The sequence below is a fragment of the Xiphophorus maculatus genome, chromosome 4, assembly GCF_002775205.1.
Source record: "Xiphophorus maculatus strain JP 163 A chromosome 4, X_maculatus-5.0-male, whole genome shotgun sequence".
NCBI classification, from domain to species: domain Eukaryota; kingdom Metazoa; phylum Chordata; class Actinopteri; order Cyprinodontiformes; family Poeciliidae; genus Xiphophorus; species Xiphophorus maculatus.
The window spans coordinates 13,305,089-13,322,690 of NC_036446.1; the positions used below are offsets into that span (position 1 = coordinate 13,305,089).

General features: G+C 36.5%; 1 protein-coding gene across 1 annotated transcript; it reads left to right on the top strand.

Moving 5' to 3' along the window:
* The first annotated feature begins 4,171 nt into the window (after window positions 1-4,171).
* On the top strand, window positions 4,172-16,059 carry tacr2 (tachykinin receptor 2). The gene is made up of 8 exons (XM_005804232.2): window positions 4,172-4,428; window positions 4,892-5,044; window positions 6,852-7,147; window positions 13,827-14,021; window positions 15,016-15,166; window positions 15,260-15,379; window positions 15,459-15,535; window positions 15,614-16,059. Exons 2-8 carry the CDS (start codon window positions 4,910-4,912, stop codon window positions 15,903-15,905), a joined length of 1,266 nt encoding a protein of 421 aa, XP_005804289.1. The 5' UTR covers window positions 4,172-4,428; window positions 4,892-4,909; the 3' UTR covers window positions 15,906-16,059.
* Window positions 16,060-17,602: the final 1,543 nt, after the last annotated feature.

Here is a 17,602-nt window from a genome sequence, read left to right on the forward strand (position 1 = left end):
GACAATGACTGGTGATAAAAATGCTACAGTGACAAAACATTTTAGTTTTTTAAGTTCCTGTGGTGGTACCATAATGGTAAGGTAGCAAATGTAACAAAACAGACTAGGATTATGCTAAGCAAAAGCTAAAGAGTTAAATATATAAAAAATAATATAAATTAATTAAATAGAGCAAAGCAAGCTGAAGCTACAGATGGATGAATGACACTTTGTGATATAAACTATGTGAAGGTGCAATCAGAGAGGAACGCAGCACAGCATCAAAGTCTGGCCCGACAGAGTAAAGCTGAAAACGTCCTCCACATTTCTGGAGAAAACATTTTTTTCCTTTTATGCCACAGGGAAGCTCAGAGCTTTACAGCCACATCCTAAAAACACGGTGATAATAGAGATGTTGAGTTTAACAGCACTATTTTTAACTCCATGTTTGCTTCAGGAATCTAACTCTGGTGAGCAGAGAGAGTCCTTATTCCATACAGGCAAACCAAAATGTCCGGAAAACAGCCCGATTACGCTTATGTGAAACTGGAAAGAAACAAAATAAACTTACTGAATGTCCTTCTGCACCACCGCATCCATCATGCATAGTAAAGACACTCATCTGTCCTGATTTATCTCTGCACCATAAGCAAGCTCTTTAATTTATAAATCTTCTAGTTAACTGTACTAGGTTTGTAAAGTTTGCTTCCACAGTTTTTCTGACAGTAAAACAGCAGCCCAAAACCAAAAGAGTAAGTCATAAAAATTAGGTTCTGTGGTTTGTTGATGTGTTTTGCTGTTCAACATCTCTCACTGTTAAAAACTAACATATCTTGTGGAAGGCAGCATCTGAAACCAAAAGTTTACAAACCAATAAACGACACTTACACCAACATGTCTCTTGTTAGAATTACCAAAATTATTTCAGAGATTTATTTACCATTGCCTTCACAATCAGAGTGACGACTGTCTAAGCAAACAACGGCAGAAAGGCTAAATTGTCATGATGTGTGGTTTGAAACAGATAGGAGCTTGAAATGATCACTGGAAACTTATATAGAGAGACACAAACTTACCGATTATCTTAGCAGGAGCAAATAAGGGGAAACATGAAATGAGTGAACGAGAGAAGGAGGTTAAATAGTGAGGGGACGAGTGGAAACAACAAAAAAGAGCTAAACAGAGGTGAGTGGATGCAGCTGGGGAAGGGAGCAAGTAAAGAAAAATGAGGAAACAATAAATAAGTGTTCACTTCCTCCTTCAAATTTTCAGACAGAACAGTGGTAAACAAATCCTTTTGTTTTTGATTATGTATGCACATGTTTTTCTCTGACCCACTGATTGCTTGCTCTCTTGTTTTCTCAAAACCTGTTTGAAATAAAAAATAAATAAAAATAACAAAAACAGCTAAGAAGGCGGAAAAGAGTGGCAGGCTGAAGGTGAAGTGAAAGATAAACAAGAAAAGTGGAAACACCTGGACCTGATGTAAACAATAAAGAGAAAAAGCACCAACCGTGTAACATAGAGATGAAAATATGTGAAAAGAAAGAAGCAGAAAGTGTTTGGGGAAAATTCCTCGTATGAACATCGATAGTTTAAACATTATTGAAAAGGCACACCAAAAGATTCTAGTTAAGCTATTTTTTTTCCAAAAATGTATCTAATTAGCAAAATGCCTACATATTTATCCTACAACAAACAGAATAATTGAAAACGAGCTTTCAGGGCACTTACCTTCTCTACTTTGTCATAGTTTTTAGCCTTTATCTGCAAATAAAAGTGTAAAACCTTATAAATGTAAAGCTGAAAGGAAACATGTATTCATGCAGTTTTAATAACTCAAACACACAAACCGAAGCAATTAATGCTAACGGTATGGAATAGCATAAAAACTAAATTAAAACTTTCACAAATAAAAATGGTTTTGGTCATTCCAACTAATCTAAACAAGATGAATTTGGTTTGATCCCAGACAGTGAGGAAAAGAGATGTGTGTTCTTTTACTTGGTGTTTGTAAACTTCTGGTTCCAACTGTATATTAGCCTTAAAGTTGGACATTAAATGTTAAAATCTTATTTTTGTGAGGAATACTGATAGGTCAAACTTCTCACCTCTTCCAGTGTATGAAATGTTAATCCGTCTATGCTGCGTTTACATTTTTCATACTACACTGCTTCTGGTCTGACTGCAATTAGGTCCATCAAAGAAACCAACCCAGAGTGGTTGAGAATTTAGTAAATCGAGAAATACTTGAATTTTAAATTAGGATGTTTGAATAAATACCTCTGCTCAGCATAATAAATGTCAGCAATAATAAAGCCCAAATTTGACATCTATGTCATGCTTTCCAAATCCAAAAGAAGATATGAAGATTTAACAAAGAACAAAATAAGGAAATTACAGGATTCAACTTGAGAACAAAAAAAAGAAAATATGGAGCAACATCTAGCAAAAAATATAGAGTTTAAATACGATGAAGGGAGGTGTGATTAGTGGCACTGAGTCGATTAAACAGACTAAAACTGAAATGAGAGTTTTAACCTAAAGGCAGAAAAAAGAACACAAAGAAGAAGTTAGAAACTCATTGACAAATATGGAACACATTAAGTGACAAAAACAGATAATCTTAAATAATGTCAGTATAAAAATAAACATCCATGAATCATGGAAAGATCAGGTCATGACGGATATTTGTAATTTATTTTTTTTTTACCCCTCCAGGGGGTCTTTTTGTGGGCTCTAGAGTCCCTTATATGACAGTGGGCTGACAGGAAACGGGGAAAGAGAGGGGGGAAGACATGCGGCAAATGTCGTCGGGTCCGGGAGTCGAACCCGCGACGGCCGCATCGAGGACTGAAGGCCTCTAAATACGGGTCGCGCCAACTGCTACGCCACCACAGCACGCCCATATTTGTAGTTTTTTATATAATGATGGCCAAATGTGGTCCAGATCCTTTAAAAACAATGGAACAGAACATGTTTAGCTCCATATCAGAGGCTGTGAATTAAACGTTAACTTTAGCATCTTTAGCGTCATGGTGCACATTGTAGCTTTAGTTTCCTGATAACTGGACATGCTAATCAGCAACAGAAAACTCACTTGCAGCAATAAGCAGACAGATATTTTTTTTAACCCAAGCTATGGAAGTAAATACGTGTCACCAGGATTTGAATTAAAAATACCCCTCAGATTTTAATGTTGTATATTTGTGCTTACTTTTTCAGTGTTAAAATACATATTAAGAGTACATTTTTAACTTGTCATTATTTCTACATGAATTTCATTTGTTATTTTCACTTCAAGTTAAAAATTCACATAAAGCGATTACATTTCCTATGGCTGTTTATCAGTTTAACTTTTCAGTGTTAAAAATAATTACTTTTTTTTTTTAAATCAACTTTTCAAAATTCAAACGCAATATTTTCAGTCTCCTCAAATTCAACTGGGTCAGTTTTATACGGAAGGCAATTAGGGCCACTGAAAAAAAGAAAAAGAATTCTGACTTTATTCTCAGAAATCTGAGATTAAAGTCAAACTTCTGAGAAAAAAGTCAGAATTCTGACTTTAATTCTTTTTAGTTAGTTTGTTTGTTTGTTTTCAGTGGCCCTAATCCTCTTCCATAATTTTGCTGTCTGAAATTCGGAGTCTAAAAATTCTGTAAAATTCTGTAAAAAAAAAAAAAAAGGGCAAGATTTCTGAATATTTTTTAACACTGAAAAAGTAAGCACATATATGCAACATGAAAATTTCAGGGTCATTTTTAATTAAAACCCTGGCACCTATTTACTTCCATACTTTACTTTATGACACTCTTCATGTCATGCCGCCCTGGGCTGTGAGCCATATCGCCTTTGTTAGAAGACATCACTGCATGCAGATTACACTAAGGTTTGCTTCAAACCCTAAAAAGAGTCTTATCACGCTCTTTGTATGCTGAGTGACTAATCTTCTTCCGCTGACTTAAATATTATTATTATTAAATATATAACCCAAATTTTAATTACTGCCATTAGCCAAAAGCTAGACACAATCAATGGAGCTAAAATGTCCCCAAACCTTTTCTCCTTACAGCTCTTGTGCCAATGTAAACATCTGAAATGCTATTTCATTCCCACGTTCACACTTTGGGAACCGGCTGATGACACTTCCTCCCCGTGGTTCTTGCGCTGTCCGGGTGGATTAAGGCTCAGCGCGCGCGGCTCTGCGTCGCAATGTCCGCGCGTCTCGCCGTGGAGGAGCGCGTCAAAGCTTGTAACACATTCCAGCAGAGGGAAAGCGAGAGACGCAGCGCCAGCGTGTCTGTGTGAGAGCGGGAAGAAATGCATGAATGGAGTCTTGGTCAAACCTGAGTGGCCATTACGCACCTGGCGTTTCGTTTCTGACCATTATCAGCTAAGGAGCGGAACATCTGGGGTTAGTTCTCACGATATAATCGGGGCTACGGAGAGGTAAGACAGATAATGATTTTTGTGTGTGTCTGAGTTATTGCTGCAGACATCCTTTTTCTGTACAAACTGGAAGAGTCTGCTTTATTGTATTTTTATGTGTTTTAGATCAAACAAAGAGGGACAGTTTGTAATAATAAATAAATAACACCGGGAAACCATTTAAAAATACAATTGGACTATTAACTTCACATATAAATTGTGGCATGTTTATTATCCTAATTTATTATTTTAATTTAAATAAAGACAGGGATGTGATGGACGAACACAAACCATTTCTCCATATTATTTTAGAGTTTGAAATCTTAACATGCGGAAAGATAAATTGCAACGTGAATCTGTACGGATTCCTGAAGCCGTTCATTTCCTAATGAGAGCTCCTTCATGAGGACGGGGCTGTCCGCCACCCATTGCTCCTCATTACGCACAGCAGATTCGCGGTTATCCATAAAGTTTCTGCCACCAGGTGACAAAGGGAGCGAGAATGGATGCCGAGAGTCTTATTAAACACTTCCAGCGAGACCCGGAGGCCACTTTAATGCCGCTGTCAGCCACCTCTGACTGGCTGGACGACGGAAACGAGACCACCGGGAACCAGTTCCAGCAGCCCGACTGGCAGGTGAGAAAGGACGCAATGAATGAATGAATGAATGAATGAATGAATGAATGAATGAGCGATTAATCAAAAAGTTAAATTACTTCAATGTTTCCGTTCAAAAAGTAAAGAAAGAATGATATGTTGATGACTCAAATTAGTTCCTCAGAAAATATGAATGATAGCTGAGACTAATAAAAAAATTTTTTTAATAAAAATTGTCTGGAATAGGCAGCTAATGATGTAGCAAACGTCCTGCTTCTTTTTCGATGTTATGTTGTCCTTTCTCTCAACTTTCCACTAATGGGCTTGGAACCAGTTGATCAGCTGGCTTGTGACGTCAGTGTGGTGCTGTGCGGTTTTTGTAGCCGGTCCAAATGCAGACGGGAACTTGGAATTGACGTGCAAAACATTTTTGATGGAGAGAGGCAAACTTAAAGATACCTGGATGGTTGCAAATGGTGACGCATGAAACTGCAACGGAAGGAGCCAGAGGAGAATAATGAGACCGGGGAAGTTAATAAACAGACACAAAAGGCTAATAATGACAAAAAGTTAATTCTAATTACACACTATAAAGAAAGAATGTGATCTAAAGAAAAATACTGGCAGAATTTTATTGTATTTATATAGTAAAATCCTTATAAATATGGCTATAAATACGGATTTTACGATATGTATATGGTAAAGTTCTGGCAACCACAGTTGCCGGTATTTTACCATAAATAGGAAACCTGTTTTTACAGTGCAGGTAAATGAATGCAGCTGGGAAAGGAAGCAAATGAAAGGCTGAGTGTAAAAACAGACAAAAAGAAGATGGAAGGGTGGGACAGAAAATCTGTACAGAAATAAAAATAAAAATAAATCTGACAGAACAAATCAAAAAAATATCAAGCAATAAGAAAAAGTGAACTAACACAAGGAATTAGCTAAAATGGGAAGATAAAAGAAAAATAATAACGACCAAAACAGAAAATAACTTAACTAAAATGCCCAAACAACAATGGATCATAATCATTCATTATTTGATAAGATGTATATTTTAGGATCTTGGGTTGGTTGAGCCTGGTTTTGTCATTTTTTGTGTTCCTTAGCTTTCATTTCCACTTTAGTTCTTCCTCGGTTAGCTCTAGGTTACTAAGTTCATTTCTGGTTTCCAGTTATTCCTTGTTACTCTGGTTTAATCATTCTATTTATTTACTCGTTCTGCGCGCCTCCTGCTCCCTTCACTCACACCTGCAGCCCAGTAGCTCATCAGCTTCTGTCCTTTGGCTCCACATTCAACCTCCCAGTATTTAAGCTTCTCATTTTCAGCCGCCCCTTGCCGGATCCTTTTGTCTAATCCCGTCACTTCCTCGTTCCTCCTCGTGCTCCCTTGCCTGGTTGTTCATTGCATCTATTATTTATCTTTTTCCCTGGTTGTGGTTTCTTTGTACGTTTTTGTATTTTGCCTTTTCTTATTAAATCACCATATTCAGTCTCCACCTCCGTCTCTGCATTTGGGTCCAACATCAACCATTTAACACATCATGACAGGATAATATTTTAATTTTTGGAATAACTGAATTTATTTAGTTATTCCAAAATTCTGAATAAATTCAGAATTAAAAGTAACAGAAACAATCACTTCATATAATTTCGTGTGTGTTAAATACACAAGTTGACCATTTTAAGTCAATTTACTGAAATAAACACACTTTCTGGTGATATTCTAATTTATCAGGATCTGTCTGAAAGAGGCAGATTGTAACTGATAGTGGTTCAACTCTTCGTTTCCCAGTGTCCTCCTCCCCTCTCCTGATTGTCTTCCTCCTCCTCCTCTTCCTCTCAGGTGGCTCTGTGGGCCATCGCCTACTCCCTCATCATCCTGGTGTCCATCACCGGGAACGTCACTGTGATCTGGATCATCCTCGCTCACAGACGCATGAGGACCGTAACCAACTACTTCATCGTCAACCTGGCCTTTTCGGATGCCTCCATGGCAACGTTTAACACCCTCTTCAACTTCGTCTATGCGCTTCACAACGACTGGTACTTCGGCCTGGGTTACTGCAGATTTCAGAACTTCTTCCCCATCATGGCCATGTTTTCATCAATATACTCAATGGCTGCCATCTCAGTGGACAGGTGAGATCATGTTTTTACTGTAAACTATCAGCTCAGTCATGCTTGTCGTAGTAAAGTTGATGTGCCATAATAAAAGCACTTGGTCTCTTTTTGATAATGTGGCAGCTGCTTTGTTTAGTAGACACTGCAAAAACACAAAATCTAAGTATTTTTGGTCTAGTTTCTAGTGCGAACATTTCAAAACAAAATTCAGTGTCTCAAAAAAAAAATCACAAAGTCTTAAGTATTTTTGTCTCGGGTAATTAGGTACACTTGAAATACGACAAAACTAACTTACAGCAAGAAATAAGATCTTATTTTAAGTTAATAATTCCTTTGTATTGATGAAAAAGCACTAGCTACATTGGCAGATTAATTTACGTATAATATGGGAAAATTGTCTTGTTATAAGTGAAATAATCTGCCAGTGGAACAAATAAGGAATTATTTACTTTAAAAAAGCTCCTATATCTTCTTGCCAGTTAGTTTTGTCTTATTTCAAGTGTACTAAGATATTTTCACTAAAAAATACTTGGTAAGATTTTGTGTTTTTACAGTGATATCAACCGACTAAAAACTTTTTCCATGTACTTTACAGTATGCTTGGTTGTTAGGATCCTCAATTAAAGGGGAATAAACCAAAACCAAAAATAGAAGGATTTCATATTGTGGGGGCCTAATTTATAAGTAATTAGATCTATAAATCTTGATATAAGTGACATAATCTGTCAATGGAACTAGTGCTTTTTCATCAAAGTTAAGGAATTGTTTACTTAAAACAAGCCTCTACATCTTGCTGAAAAGTTACCTGTGAGTTAGTTTTGTCTTACTAGAAACTAGTCAAAAATACATGGTAAGATTTGGCTTTTTCTGTGGTAATAATGGCAAACAATTTTACTCAGAAGTGCAGAATTGGACAACCCAACTAAAAACTAGCTACGTTCTTCTGCTTCTTTTCTCATTTGTTTTGCTCATAATGCAGAATTTCACTTAAAATCAAAGTTTTGTTTTTTAAATGTTGGCATTCAAAGCAACTAAAACATATTAGATTTATGAAGAAGAAGCCTTTTCATTTTCCAGAGGTCTCAGTTTGCACATTTTCTTCTTAGATCACATAGCACCTCTTTGTGAAAATCATTTAGTTACACTCTATGAGCAGAATCGCTTGAAATTATGTTAAGCAGCAGCCACACAAACTAAGCTGCAGCATGGAGGAGATGTGGGTCAACACACAGCTGCAACACAGATGTTATTAATGCTTACTGAAGCATGGATGGTCAGTCTGCTGATGGTGAGTCTGTGCTCTCTGTATCTTCTATGCGTTCCAAGTTACAATTTTAAATTCACTGCAGAGAAAAGGTTGATATTTCTATTTAATTCTGTTTGTTTTCCCAGAACTAATTCACACCACAATTTGTCTGAAGGCACTTCACTAAAGACCGATCGGTAAATCAATAACAATATATATGGTGATAGACACGCGGTTAATATAAATTAATAATACATCTGCTACAATATTTAATAGTCAATATATGGGATATTTATTAAACTCTGATCCAGAACTGCACAGCATTCTGGGAGATGTAGGCAGAGGAAAGACTCTAGCCACTCAAACTCCCGCGTCCAGCTGAGCTAGGTTGGTGGAGTCAACCAACTCTCTCACTCTTCTGTTACCTAGCAACTCACTCACTCTTTGGTTACCTAGCAACAACTTGTTGGGTAACTGGCACAAATAAAAAGCAGTTTAAAGTTTTGCCACAGGTGGCTCATAACTGCTTAAAAGTAAAAACACAAAAGTGTAGAGTGAAAACTGTGGATAAAAGAGGAACGGTCACGTCACCAGTTTGGCAGTATTTCAGATATTTAAAACAAAAAGCTAATCAATTATTATTGATATTAACGGATATGAAATGCTTACATTGTGGTACGTTTTTCAGCCATATTGTCCAGCCCTATCTGGGAGTTTGAAAAGAAAGAACATAAATACAACAAACATAGATGCCTTGATTCAGAAGTAATTTCTATGCTATACTTATGCAGCCAAAAGTGACCTTACATTCATCTGCCACTCTTTAAATTGCAGAGTTAAAGTCAACATTATTTTTGTTATTTTGGAGAAAACAACCCTGGGTCAAATATGAACAAATCCAGCTCTAATTTGATTTAACCCAACAAGCATTATTCTATACATTTGACTCAATACTGAGTTAGGTTTTCTCTCCAAAAAATGGCTTAAAGTTAAAATGAATGTTCTAGTGCTGCAGGCCTCTGTCTGTCTCCAGCAGGCAATTAAATAGGTAGGGTGCACTATGGATGGGGCATCCCAGGGAAAATGATGGTGCACTTTTACCCTGGGGCAATTTATAGATGGCACTGACAAACAACTGAATGCGGAAAACAAAATTAATGGTCAACGTGCAATCCTCAACCACTTTCTTGGTTCTTTTTAATGTCAGAACTGCCTTTGTTGATTGTGGCAGACATTTAACAAGGTGCCTCTTACATTCCTCAGAGGTTCTGGTCCATATTGACTTAATGGTATCACAGAGTTGCTACAGATTTGTCAGCTGGACATCCAGTTCCACCACATCCCAAAGGTGTTTGATTGTATTTACAGGTTGTGGATTTCTTAATACGGGGAACTCTTTGTTATGATCAGGAAACCCGCTTAAGTGAACTGGTGGAAGCAATCATCAGACGATGGGTACGCTGTGGTCGTAAGGAGACGGAGATGGTTAGCAACAATACTCGGCTGTGGTGTTGCTCTAAGGGATAATAACAATGACCATGAAAAAATATACCACACAATACTACACCACTTCCTACAGATTGAATTACCGACATACGACAGGATGGATCTATGATTGGTTTTTATTTTCTGGCCCGTTCTGATCCCACCATCTGAATGCTGCAGCTGAAATTGAGAATCATCAGACCAGGCAGCGTTTTTCTAATCTGTTTTTTCCAGTTTTGATAAACCTGTGTGTCAAGATTTTTACTCTCTTAAGCCACATTCACTTCTGGCCAGATTTGAAAAGACTTACTTCCTCCAGAAACACACAGGACCAATTCAACTCAACTCAGCAACATTTTCTTATTCATCTGTTTTCTTTTGGGATGAGTCTCACCAGCAGGGCAACATTAGTAGGTTGATAACCTACAAAGAGACAAGAAGAAACACTAAACATCACAAATAACAATAAGCTCATTTTAACTTTTAGTATCTTAAGTTATTCTTTTAATAATTTACTTTTGACTTAACAGTGAATGAAACCGGTAAACAAACTGCATATTAATAATATGTGTTCAAACACATAACAAACATTGAATCAAGCAATCAGAAAAAAAAAAAAAATCGTTTTCTGAATTAAACATGAATCATATAAATTTTTAATAAAGTCCATTATTGCAAGTTTATTCTTCCTGGTAAAATAGAGTTATTTCTTTCCACTGTCGCCATATACTTACTGAAGGAGGAGGGATTGGTGCAAAGTTAGTGACTCAGTGCAATTGGCTGGGCTTCCCATTGATAACTCTTTGATAATTGCCATTATAAACAAATTTGACTGCAAGTGTGTTGCAAGTAGTACCAAACTGGCTCTGAATAAAACATAATTTCAACATACCTATATGACTGAACCAATCTAATGATACAAATGATAATTTTCAGCCGTTCTGGCGGCGTTTCAGGTGAAATGTCTTTCCATTACTTTTTTTTTTTTTAGCTATATATGCTTGCATAATACAATTTAACTGAATTAACTCAACAGCCTGGGTCACAATGTTTGATTAAAACTCCAATCCCTTCAGAAAAAGCAGCATATAGGTTAGAGAAATAACGTTTTTTATAATGTAAAGGTTTGGACTCCTCGTATTGTAGACACTCTGTATTTAGGAGAAGTAGAATATTTTGTCAAGGAGAGAAAAACAGAGTGCTTTTTTAATGGTTCAGAGCATATGTGAGATGGAAAAAAAGACTGGATGATTTACTGTAGATCAATTGAAAGTGTTTCTTACAGAAAAACAAGGGGAAGACTCAAAGTGTCTATAATAGGAACTGTCACGTTCCATGGTCGGCACATTTTAAGCTGAAACGTTGTAAACCAAGTGCTAAACCCTGGGTGTTTATTGGTTTTACTGTAGTACTCTGTTGTTTTGGAAAAGACCAAAAGGACATGAATGAAAAGGTATTTTTATAACAACGTTTCAAGACAATGAAGATGGGTTTTCTCATAATCTCAGTGAAGTATGAACAAAGTTTCAAGATTCTGGATGAACATATCTGGATATTCAACCTGAGAAAAAACAATAACAATATTCTCTTTATACCTAGAAAGCATTGCAAAGTCAAATGAGCTAGAAAAGTTTATTCTCAAGAGTGAAGAGCAACTTGTTGAAGCTGAAAATGTTACACCAAGAAGCAACCAGCAAACCAAACGACTGTCATTCACTGTTACAGGTCATTCACTCAGGGATAATGAGTGAAGATGCTCCAGCACAACACGAAAATGGCTGATTTTCACTCCTTAGTCTTCTAGTCGTCTTGATCTGAATACACAATTAGATTTTTGGTTATCTGAAGATAAAACAGAAATGATCACTTTTGATCTCGACCAAATCTCATCACAATAATTTCATGCTCTGCTGTCTCGGCCTCCGTAGATTTAAGCATGAAGCCGGTCCTTTATTGGAATACGTTTAATTTATCTAAAACAATAGTGCAAAGTATTTTAAGATGTGCTTGGAATGAAATGTTTTTATTAAGACACTTCACGCATACTTTAAAATGTATTATATGTAGTTTTGAATTATTCTTTAATCACAGTGGCAGTCCACTGTCTCCAGGGAGAAAATCCCATTATTCTCACATTTTTTTATATAATAAGACTCCTCAAATTGAGTTATTATTAAGCCAGATTAAAGAGTGACATCCAAGCAGAATGTAAAAGAAAAGAAGCCAAAAATTATGAAAAGCAAGCAAAGCACACAAAAACACACAATCAGAGCTGCTGAATGCCTTGAAGAAGGATATTAAAAACATGTCGCCTTTATGCAAATCAAATTATGCAATATCTCACTTCATTAGTCATGAAACACTCACCATGAATGGTTCAGATGTGTGATTCACAGGCTTAGCCTAATGATTAGACCATGACGATGACGCCACTGAGTAATGTGTTTTGCTGAAAATGTCTAGTATTCTTCTACATTTTCACAATATACATTATTCTGACCTCTTTACACTTATATACTAAGTATAATTTGCATCATCAGTGACTTATTTACAATTACATGTTAAGCATAATTGACATGATTATTATTATTATTATTTGCTGAATTTAACATGATTGTACATAATTACAAAAAGTCGAAGTGAAGTGAAACATATTTAAACATGATTTATTTTGGAGAGAGGAAGTCTTTTATTTTGAAGAATGCTTAACAGGATCTAGTTTTTGTCTTTCGTCACTACCTTGCCTTCGGTTGCTAGGATACGAACAGCCGTTGCCTTTATCTGCTTGTTTGTTCAGTAAAAACTGGACAGAAAATATTTAGCAAAATAAATGTGAGATTTATTGTGAGATTGAAGAAACTTTCGCTCCGCAATATACACTGTAAAACAAAACGCCTCTAATTTCTCTAACAGCGGCAGCTGTGCTTATTAGCCACATTATTTGACAGTATAAGTATGCATTGTACCGTGTTTTACGTATAAATACGGATTTTACTGTGTTTGTACGGTGAAATTCTGGCGTATATACGGATTTCACTGTATTTTTACTCCGGAACAGAGATGTTCTTCTGGCTCTGGGCCTTGGACGGTTGGCACATGTTCCACCCGGCTAAACGTTGTCAGGGACTAGCAGTCTATACTGCCGTTGAAAATAACTGTGTGTGACCATTTTGTCTGTAGATTGCATTATGTTGTGTTATTGCTTCAATGCCAGCTGGTTAGGACATACCCAGAGGCAGGCAATCAGCTTTCATTTGTTCGCTTTCTGCAGGGTGCTAACAAAACAAACCTGCTTTTCATTTCCTGCCACTAATACAGATGTTAACGCCATCCAGTGTAGCACATTCTTTTTTAAATTTAATTTTGTGGTGTTATAGCCCATTTCTCATTCTATATAAACTTAGCACAAAAAGCTTGAAAGTTGTTCCTTACTAATGTGTTTATGCCCTTTATCCATCTTTATACATTTTCATACATCACAAACACAAAGTTCAATGTATTTTGTTGTGATTTTCAGTGTTGGACCAAAACGCAGCAGTAAGTAAGATAAAAATCTGTTGACAGGACTAATAATTGTCCTGTCAACAGATTTTTTCACCTAGGGTCACCATGCCATTACCTGGCCTGTTAATTTAAACGCCATATTTTGCATTTGTGTCACTACTTTCCATTTTCAGATGATTAAATGTCACAACTTTTAACTCTAACCAGTCTAGTTTGTTTATCTGTGTTGGTCTGTGTTGTTCTTCCTCATGTCAATTTTAAGAATTCTAGGTTTTTTTTTTCCATTGCCTTGTTTTTTTAAAGCTTTTTGAAGCAGTTTTAAAGTGGTTATGTTAATGTATGTACCAGTGTTATTTTCTCTTCCTTTTTACGTGCCTCTTGGGGATAAATAATGTAGAATATAGTCTTTAGGGAATCCTGTTTCTTACTTTAAAATAATTATTTCCTCTGGTTCTTTTCAAGGTACATGGCGATCATCCACCCGCTGAAGCCTCGCCTCTCCTCCACCTCCACAAAGGTGGTGATTGCCCTGATTTGGATTGTCGCCTTCTCGCTGGCTTTCCCTCAGTGCTACTACAGCGTAACGACATTTTACTACCCCAGGACGGTGTGCATGGTAGACTGGCCGGATGATTACGGAGGAACCCACCAGCTAAGGTAAAAGAGGGAGACAAAGTGACACACATAGGGAGAATGAGTCAGATTTCTATGTGTGTTTTGTGTATTTATACACAGGATTTACAGGGTGTCAGAGGGTTTGGTTTCTTTTTTTGTGTACATGTCAATTGCCTCTGCTCTTATTTGAGTAGTGCTACTCAACATGTTTTTACTCAGGTAAAAGTAAAAAGTAACATCCACAAAATAAGACTAAAAAGTATTTGGTAAAAAGTCTTCTCAAGTACCGAGTAACTGAAAATTTATTCAGTTAATATAAAAAAATTAAATCTTCAGACAGACCAAATTATGAGGTTAAGAGGAAATTTTGGCATTTTAAAGAACCAAAATGTCAATAATTCATATAAGTAGCAAAAAATAACAAAATTAAGTAAACAAAATTTTTTCCAAATCAGTTTCTTTCAATAAAAAGCAGGTGTGTGTCTTTTTCTGATAATTATTTTTTTGATTAAAACATGTTTGTTTTTCATTCAGTGAGTAGAAAATCCAGAAAACTCAATTAAGAGTAGCACTAAAAGTAAAAGTAAACAATAGCCATCCAAGAAATTACCCCAAGAAAAAAAGAGTATTTGGTAAAAAGTCTACTCAAGTACTAAGTAATTGGAACAAATTATCAATAATTTAATATTTAAAAATTGCATCATCAAACAGAGCAAAATCTGAAGTTAAGTGAAATGTTTAGTATTTTAAGGACCAAAATGACAATAATTCATGTAACTAACAAAAAATAACAAAATCAGGTAATTTCCCCCCCCAAATTAGTTTCTTTCAATAAACAAACGTATAAAACTTTAACAAAAACTGCAGGTGTGTGTCCGGTGAATTTTTGGTTGAAACATGTTTGTTCCTCATTCATTGGGTAGAAATTTTACTCAAGTAAGAGTAAAACGTACAGTGTTGTAAAAATATTCCTGCTAGTACATTTTCAGGTAAATGTAACTGAGTAAATGTAACGCAGCTCTGTCTTTGTGCCCAGTTACCAGTTTGCGGTGATATTGCTGATCTACTTGCTCCCCCTGCTGGTCATGTTGGTGACCTACAGTTTAGTGGGTCGCTCGCTGTGGGGCGGACACATCCCCGGAGAGGCGACCGAGCATTACCACAGCCAGATCACAGCCAAGAGGAAGGTCACCATGCTTCCCATTCTCCGACTCATTTGATCTGATCTTAAGCTGATGTCTCATTCATTTGTTCCGCATCTGTAACTTTCCGTGCTGCAGGTGGTGAAGATGATGGTGGTTGTGGTGGTGACCTTTGCCCTCTGCTGGCTACCTTACCATGTCTATTTTATTCTGGGGTCGTTTAACAGAGACATATATAAGCAACATTACATTCAGCAGGTTAGATGCAGATTTTCTGTCTAATGTGAGTTAATTATTTCACAATATAACAACTCATCTCTTGCTGTGTCTTTGTCAGGTGTATCTGGCTATTTTCTGGCTGGCAATGAGTTCGACTATGTATAATCCAATAATTTACTGCTGTTTGAACCAAAGGTAGAATTTCGAAATATTTTAGCCATTTTACACCAACAACATGAGCTTTTGAACAACACTTCCGTCTCCTTTCTTCAGGTTTCGGGCCGGTTTCCGTCACGCTTTCGCTTGGTGTCCCCTCATCAAAGTGTCAGAGGAAGACAAGATGGAGCTGCAGTACACGCACACCTTCAGGGTCACGGTGACACGCAGCCGCCGCAGTGACACCTCACACACGCACGCCTCCATCAGAGCAAGCAACGCGAACTCAGAGAAAGACGCTTGCTTGCAGCGGAAAAAGTTTCCATGCAGCAGTCAAAACTCCCATGTGATTACGAAGCAGGACGACTCCAGACCCCCACCGGCTAAGATGGTGGCACACGACCTCTGACCTCTGAGCAGCGTCATGTTGAAAACGCAGCAGAAAGAGCAGGAGCTGAGGAAGACGTTGGAGAAAGATCTGCTCAGACTTGGAAATCTATTGAGTGCTGTTTGTAAAGTTACGGAGTAAAAACTAAAAATATTTTTGGTTTATTCAGCCTGACAGAGAGAAAACAAATATAATGTTAATCATTTCAACGTCATATTTTCACCATGTTGTTCATACATTTATAAATGTCAGAGGTCCAAACTAAATATTTAACCTGCAACCTCGATGTTTAGTTCACAAGCTAAATATTTAGCAACCTAGATATCTAATTAGCAAGCTATAGATTTAGTTGGAAAAATATGAAATTGAAATGTTTAGCTTGGAAATTAAAGGTTTAGTTTTGAAAGTAAATATTTAGTGTGGAACTAAATATTTAATTAGCAAACTAAATAATTAAACTCCTAACTAAATATTTAATTAGCAAACTAAATATTTTGTTCAAAAATAAAATATTTAGTTTTCAATCTAAAAATTTTGTTCAAATATTTAAAAATATGTAATATTCAAAAATATTTAGTTTAAATATTTTAAACTAAGGATTTAATTTAAATATTTGGTTTTATTATTTTAGTTTAAAAATGTCTTTAGTTTTTAAAGTAAATATTAAACTAAATATTTATCTTTAAAATTAAAGATTTAGTTTGGATCTCTATCATTTATAAAAATATGACCTAAATGGTGAAATATGACTGAAAAAAAATGAACACCCACATTTTGTTCTACGGAAGGCTAAATAAACCAAAAATATTGCTGTCAATTTGTTTTACTGTGCAACTTTACAAACAGCACTCCATAGAAATCAACAACATGATGAAGGTATTCTTGTTTTTCCTCATGATGTTGTGAATCTCATGCTCATGTTGTACAGGGATTTGGAAAAGTATTCACACCCTTTGTTTGTGTCTCACATTTTGTCTCCTTACAGCCACATTTTGCAGCATTTTAATGGGATTTTTTTGCGATGGATCGACATTAAATGTTGCATAATTGTGATTCCTAGCGGAGTGTGACTCGGACCTGGTGTTTGGGGTCCCACAGGGCTCTGCTCTCGGACACCTCGCTCAGATGATGACATTATTATTACAAACGGACCATTGAAAACCTCAGAAATAAAGCTAATTTCTAAAGTTAGCTTTATATTTAAACGCATTTCTAGATGCTATAGTTTATATTGTTAGGTTGTTATTAATATGTGAATCTATAGCTGCGTGTTCCAGGCTCCTGGTTGAGGAGAACCGCCATGTGTGGTATGGCTCAGATTATTAATTAAATATGAGTTTTTCCATCTTGGTTTGATCTGTGCTACATCGTTATCTCTAGCCTGTCTGCTGAGTTCCTCGCTCTTCTTGTTTGTCTCTCTAACGAACCTTTGATGCCTTCATAGAAGACCTAGATCTACTCTAGGAGTAAATTAAATGGACTGATTATATTAGTGTCTATAGAGATCATTTCTATTCACTAATGAGGTTGCACTGGATTTTATTTAGGGGTTTAACGGTATAGGAAAGTTGAGCACGACTTTGTGTTGGTCCGTTGTGTAAAATCCCAATGAAATACAGTGAGGTTTGTGGCTGCAATGTGACAGAATGTGGACACGTCGACTGGATGTGGATAATTTTGTGAGACGCTGGATGTGAAACAGGGAGAAGCATGGTGCA

Excerpts from the sequence above, each read along its gene's own strand:
- tacr2 (XM_005804232.2), top strand. The coding sequence starts at position 4,910 with ATGGATGCCGAGAGTCTTATTAAACACTTCCAGCGAGACCCGGAGGCC. Across the intron at positions 15,167-15,259 it reads AGATCACAGCCAAGAGGAAG|GTGGTGAAGATGATGGTGGT; the intron begins GTCACCATGCTT and ends TCCGTGCTGCAG. Across the intron at positions 15,536-15,613 it reads TACTGCTGTTTGAACCAAAG|GTTTCGGGCCGGTTTCCGTC; the intron begins GTAGAATTTCGA and ends TCCTTTCTTCAG.